Here is a 6,721-nt window from a genome sequence, read left to right as displayed (position 1 = left end):
TACTTATGGGTTATCAAGACTATTTTCTGGCGCCGTTGCCGGGGAGTGAAGCGCCTTTGGTAAGTGGAATTTGGTAAGGAAACATTTATATAGTGTGCTGAAATTTACTGTCACTTGTTACTATGAAAAATAATCCTTTGAGGGGTTTGTTCGGGGTATCTTCACCTCGACCGGAACCACAACTAACTACTCCTCAACCTACTGCACCTACTGAAAATATTTATTATGAAATTCCTTCGGGTATAATAGAGAAACTGCTAGCTAATCCTTATGCAGGAGATGAAACATTACATCCCGATATGCACCTAATCTATGTGAATGAAGTTTGTGGATTCTTTAAGCTTGCAGGTATTCCCGAGGATGTTGTCAAGAAGAAAATCTTCCCTTTATCTTTGAAGGGAAATACATTGATATGGTATAGGCTAATTGGATGATATTGGATCATGGAACTACAACCAATTGAAATTGGAATTTCATCAGAAGTTTTATCCTATGCATCTGGTTCATCGTGATCAGAATTATATTTATAATTTTTGGCCTCGTGAAGGAGAAAGTATCACTCAAGCTTTGGGGGAGGCTTAAGTCAATGTTATATTCATACCCCAATTATGAGCTCTCAAGAGAAATTATTATTCAAAATTTTTATGCTCGGCTTTCTCATGTCCTCGGTAGAAATCATGTCTCCCACGTCTAATCCTCGTCCTGATGGTGCGAATAGCCCCGCCGAAGGACGTGTGGAGGCGTGTCTTTGTCGGAGGATGTGTGGAGGTGTGTCTTCGTCGGATCTTGCGGGATTCGATTGATGCTGGTCTTCGGTGGATCTATCTGGATCCGATTTGTATTCGTCTTCATTCGTGTGGTTACATGTTTGATCTTTCCAATCTACTACTCTCTTCATCGGGCGATGGTTGCTGCTCTGGTGCGCTGGTCCTTTTGGGCCTTAGCACGACAACTTCTCGACTGCCTACCATAATAAAGTCTGCCCGACTCCGATGAGGGAGGACGATGACGGCGGTGCGCCTTCGGCTCGCTTAAGTGCTTGTAGTCGTCACTAGGTGGTCCATGGACCTGATTGTAATTTTTATTACCTCTAGTGTTTTATGGACATGATTGATGACTAGATTGGAAGTTTCTCTTAAAAAAGAAAAAAGTTACCTGAGCGTATAACATTGGTCCACAACCATTGGATGTATAATCATGAAACTAGATTAAATATTTTGAATGGCTTAGATTACTAAAACTAAAAATCACGAAAACAGTTACTATTTCACTAACCCCGGATTTAATTAAGAATTTTAAGTGTAATAAGTTTTTTTGAGGGGTTTAAGTGTAATAAGTAAAGACTAAAATCAGAGCGGGAGATTCCCGCCACGAGGTCTGTTGTGCGCTTCGAAACCTCCCGCGAAACCTGTTCGTTTCCCCAATTCCCTCGTTCCCCTCCCCCAAATCCAACCACAAGAAGAGGAGCCCGCCCCCCTCTGGATGCCGCCGCCGCCGCCGCCGCCGTCATGACCGCCGCCGCATGGCCGGTCTGCACCATCTGCTACGAGGACCTCCGCCCGCTCTCCGACCAGCACATCTACTGCCTCCCCTCCTGCGGCCACGTCTTCCACGCCCTCTGGTCCGCCCCGCCCTTCCCTCCCAATCCGTTATCTTCTCCCGTTCTGTCCTCGCGATGGCCGGCTAACAGAGAGGCTTCCCGCGTGTTGTTGCAGCGTAGAGCAATGGCTGGAGTACTGCCCGAGCGCGGGCGGCAAGAAGAAGGGCAAGTGCCCCATCTGCAAGCAAGCCTGCGGCTCCTCTCACCCCCCGACCCGCCTCTTCTTCCAGTCCACCGGCGCGTGCCCCACGCAGGCGCCCCCCTCCTCGTCGCAGGACGCCGACCCGGAGGCGCTCGCCGAAGAGGTCGCCCGGCTGGAGCAGAAGGCGTCGTCCCTTGGCAAGGTGCTCGAGGAGCAGCGGGATGGGATCCAGAAGCTCAACGCCGAGGCTAGTGCTGCTACCGCATCGGCCGGATCTCTTATTGGGCTGGTTCTTTTGTGTGGATCGCTAATGGTTTCTTGGTGGTTCTTGGTTCAGATCGTCAGGTGGAAGGAGCAGGCGGCGACGGCAGAGACGATGCGGGAGTCGGCTAGGAAGGAGAAAGAGTCTGTGCAGCGGCTGCTCAATGCGAAAACAGAGGTAAGTGAGTTCATTGTTCAGGTGGCGAGATCTATTCTCCCTTTTCTGCGTCTGGCTATGGGTTACTGAATCGTGTTGGTAAATCATGGCAGGAGTTGTCGAGGAAGACGTCGGAGTGCGTGAGGTTGCAGGAGAGGAGCCTTGCGCTGGCGAAGGAGCTTGCGGCCCTAAAGCTGTATGCTTGTTCAATTTGAAGTGTGCACACATATCTGTGTTTAATGAGTGAAATGCATCTGTCTTAATATCTTGTTCTTAGGTCGACTGACATGAACCTTCAGGAAGAAGAGATCCTAAAGTTGGCTTCATTGGGCAACCATGGCAACCTTGAGAATGCTGTTGACGTTCTGAAGAGATCACTTGCTCTCCGCAACAAGTATAATTCTCCATCATTTCCTCATGTAGAAACATGTCGTTCATGTTGGGTATGCATACTAGTCTGGGGATAACTGCCTAAACATGTTTTACACTGAACAATGGGACCTCGTCATCCACTTCAATAACTTTTAAAGAGTAGTAATAGTTTATGTAAAACTGAATATTGATTTTGCTTTACCTTATGATGTCGAGTTGTTGAACTTCGGATCGTTGAAGGAAGTGTAAGGACCTCAACCTAAATTATAGTCAGTATTTCAGCTATGAAGTTGGAGTTACGACTTAGACAGTTTCTATGCTCTGATGTCCAATGATGATACTAGTATCAAATGAATTGGCAGGCGACATGATATGCCATTCTGGAATCATTTCCATACAAATTAGACAAAGAACCAGTGTTTTTGTTAGATGCTCAAGTTTGACGTTTCTGATGAAAGTGTCCTTTTCTCTCTTAAATGGATGCTTTGTTGTCACAACTGATAATCTTACTTAACTTGGTGAATGTATTTTTTTCTTTCAAAAAGCTACTCTTGCAGTGTACTATTTCACTTTTTATAGACTGGATTTCGTGCTCTGATCACTTAGTAATGCATTTTTCTTTCAGGAGCTACAAAGACTTGATGGTCCAATGCAATCATCTGGGAAGATCAGAAAGTCGCGCTCAGCAGAGGATTGAGAAGGACAAAGAGCTGATAAAGAAGTTGAGGGTATGCTCATAACAACTTAAGATCTTTTCCTGAATTTACATGTTTAGTTTGGGCGTTGATCTCTGCAAATAACAACAGGCAAAGGTACTTGATCTTCAGAAGGAACTGGAAGAAAAGGAAAATAATGTCATCAGAGACTTGAGGTCTTCAAAGAAATTTAAAGCTGACCAGAACCAGACAAATCCAGTGAATGCCAATGCTAATAATGGTTTCTCTAGTCCAAGTGCTGGATATGGGAATCAAACAGTGAAGCTTGATGATGTGATGCAGGATGGATGCAACGAGAAGGCTCAGTTGAACCAGGTGTCCCCTGAAGCCAAAAGGGATCCGAACTTAGAAGACAACCTGGACATCAAGACTGCAGATGTGATAGACTTAGATGCCGATGACAACAACACGATAAAATGTCCTGCCAAGCCGTTTGGGTATAAGGATTACACTTTGGATACACAAAATCAGTCCAGTCACTGTGAACATGATAAGAAAGAGCCCACGGCATTCGGATGTGAGCCTTCCTTCTATGTACCAGAAGAAACATCATTTCTGAAACACACGGCGGTCACTGGAAACTCTACATTTCAGGAGATTCTTATGAAGACCAAACTGCAAAACGTTCAAGAGCTTCCTGTTCTGAGAAGTATGAATGTTACAACTTCAACATGGAAGAAAGAATCGCTGACAATTGGCGGCATCTCTAAACAAGCAACTAGGCTGGCTTCTGGTACTGGACCTCAGACATTTCACAATTTAAATTCTCTTTCCGGTGAGTTTTTTTTGCGAAGTTGCTGATTCAGGACCTCCTTTGGTTGTTTCTTACTATTTGGGATATCCACAGCTTGCTATTTCTACTCAAATTTTCTGTACTTACCAACCACCTTTTTCTACTATCAGATGATGATTTTCAGACACTACCTGGATGTACCGGTGAAGGGGCAAGAAAAAGCATCGGCAAATGGTCCAAGGGCATGGCAGCACCTGGGTATCTAGGTGCAAACACAAACAAAGGCAATCTGATATCTGTGGGGCACGACGGGCGCGGGGGAAAGGTGAAAGTCCTGAGAGATCATGGCCGGTTCCCGGTGAGTTGAACAAGCTCAGCTCAGGTTCTTCCCCGTCGGACAGCAAAAGCGGCTTAAGTGCATGTGTGTATCTAATGTAGTCCCATGCATTGATCTGTTGCAGGATAGCAGGACTCCAGCACTGTGGCCTAAGGCACAGCAGAAGGCTGGAGGCAAAGGTGGGCAGTCTCAGATAGAGCACTTCTTTGTGAAGAGATGATGATCCTAGCTAGCTTCCTAGTGGAGAATGCGTGCTGTGATGAAATGGTGCCGACTGCCAAGAACTATCTGCTGCTTTCTATCCTGCCAGGTGGGCAGTTGCAGGGAGACATGATTCCAGATTTTGTAATTAGTTCATGGCACACTATTGGCATCGGACCAGCTGTGTTGGAGGCTGTACACAATCTCTCAATGCTATGTGAGACCTCTGAATCCCAAGGTGTAACACACAATGGCTTGTGCTTTGGTTTGTTAAAGAGTTCAGTTTGCGTGCACATTGGCATTGTTTATTTGATTTGATGCACATGCTGTGTCATGTACTGTAGCTGCTAAAAATCAGTAGTCTCAGTCGACTAGGGAGCCCTTCGATCCGTTTGTTGCTTGTAGATTCGCGCTGGGTCGCTTTTGTGCCTTTTTCGGTCTGTCTAAGGCGTGGTGGGCTCGGACCGGTCCGTTTGCCCTTTTCTACGTCAAAGAGCGGCCGAGGGCGAGCGTTTTGCTTATTCGTGGGCTGGGCTTTTTTGTTTGTTTGTTTGATACAGGGAAGGGGAAGCGGCCACCCGTGGTAAATTAGAGTAGGGGAAGCCGCAGTCATTTCGTCTCTATCCATTCCCCTCTCCCCCCTTCTCTCTCTATCACTTTTACCTCTGTCAAAATCTGAAGATCTCTGCAGCAAACGAAGGAATTGCGGTGCTGCTCAACGTCCAACGAGAGTATGGGGGACGCTGCTGATGGAGTAAGTGCTACCCCCTCTCTTTTTTTCCATCTTTGTTTTTTCATTTGATTTGTTGGACGAGAGTAGTAGATCTGAGGGAGTTTTGGGTTCCATTTTCTTGTTTTTGTTGGGCGAGAGCAGTAGACCTGATTTGAAATCGATCCTTTTTTTATTCAAGCTGTGATATGTAGATTGTCCTCTTTTTTGTATGTGTTGAGGATTATTACTGACCCAGACCACCTCATTTTTTGTTACTGAACCCAAACCCAAACCCTTTGAAATCACTAGCATGTTTTTGTGAAATCAGTAGAATGGCTGAGGATTCCTTTTTTGTTTGTGGAATAGAGTGGCTCGGTCTGTTGTTTTTGTTATTTTTTAGATTATTTAATGAAACCCCTACTTATTTTACTGGAATCAAGAGAGATACTTACTGAATCTATCATTAGGGGAGTGGGTATCTTTTTTTGGTTTTTCAGATTTTGTTATGGGACCCTATTCTTAATCAGTAGCATGTTTGTGAAATTACTGAACCCCACCCCCTCATATATAACCCAAACCCATCAAAATGAGTAGCATTTTTGTGAAATCAGTAGTATGTTTATTTTTATTTTTTTGGTTTTGTTGAATGGAGTGGCTTAGTCTGTTATTTTTGTTTTATTTTTTAGATTTTAATGAACCCTATTTTAGTTTACTAGAATCAGTAGAGATAATTTATTGAATCTATCACTAGAGAGTGTGGTATCTTTATTTTGTTTTTTCAGATTTTTTATGTGGAACCCTTTTTTCAATGAGGAGCGTGTTTTTTGAAATCTTTCCCCTGTAATAAGAGAAAGATTTATTATTGAATATATCACTAGGTAGGAGGGGGCATGTTCATTTGTTTTTGTCATATTTCTGGCTGAAACCGTATTAATCAATAGCATGTTCAAAACTCTCTTTGTTTTTCTGGAATATAAGGGAATGATTACTAGATTGAAGCATAGAATATGAGGGGATATTTTTTGTCCAATTTTTTTCTTGATTGAAATGTTTGTGTGCATGATTCAGTAGATATGAGGGGATCTTTTTGATTCGGATTAAGTTCGGAGTACTAGATTGAAGCATAGAATCGCAACTGCATGTCTTCTAACTTGGCCGTAACTGTGGGGACCTTTGTTTTTGTCGGAGGGGGGTAACGTCGAGAGAGAGAGAGGGGCCTAGTTGCATGCTCAACTTTAGGCACGCAACTGCATGTCTTCCAGCATGGTCGCAACTACATGTCTTATAACTTGGTTGTAACTCGACTTTTCATTTTTGTTGTACTGGTAGAGGGGCCAGTTGCATGTCCCACAACAGGCACGCAACTGCATGTCTTCTAACTTGGTCGCAACTGGGGACCTTTGATTTGTCGGAGGGGGCGGTGTTGAGAGGGGGGGGGGGGCAGTTGCATGGCCCACACTAGGCATGCAACTGCATGTCTTTTCCCAACA

The 6,721-nt window shown here is 44.5% G+C and overlaps 1 protein-coding gene across 1 annotated transcript; it reads left to right on the top strand.

Annotated features, from left to right (window-relative positions):
* The first annotated feature begins 1,402 nt into the window (after window positions 1–1,402).
* On the top strand, window positions 1,403–4,812 carry LOC109779154 (uncharacterized). Its single transcript, XM_020337767.4, has 9 exons — window positions 1,403–1,621; window positions 1,716–1,989; window positions 2,080–2,181; window positions 2,274–2,356; window positions 2,438–2,554; window positions 3,158–3,260; window positions 3,339–4,023; window positions 4,152–4,339; window positions 4,443–4,812. The coding sequence occupies exons 1-9, from the start codon at window positions 1,509–1,511 to the stop codon at window positions 4,536–4,538; spliced, it is 1,761 nt and encodes a 586-aa protein (XP_020193356.1). The 5' UTR covers window positions 1,403–1,508; the 3' UTR covers window positions 4,539–4,812.
* The last annotated feature ends 1,909 nt before the right edge of the window (window positions 4,813–6,721 follow it).

This window comes from Aegilops tauschii, chromosome 7 (assembly GCF_002575655.3).
Source record: "Aegilops tauschii subsp. strangulata cultivar AL8/78 chromosome 7, Aet v6.0, whole genome shotgun sequence".
NCBI classification, from domain to species: Eukaryota; Viridiplantae; Streptophyta; class Magnoliopsida; order Poales; family Poaceae; genus Aegilops; species Aegilops tauschii.
The sequence above is the reverse complement of the archived record's forward strand: the minus strand, read 5'-3'. Positions and strand labels throughout refer to the sequence as shown.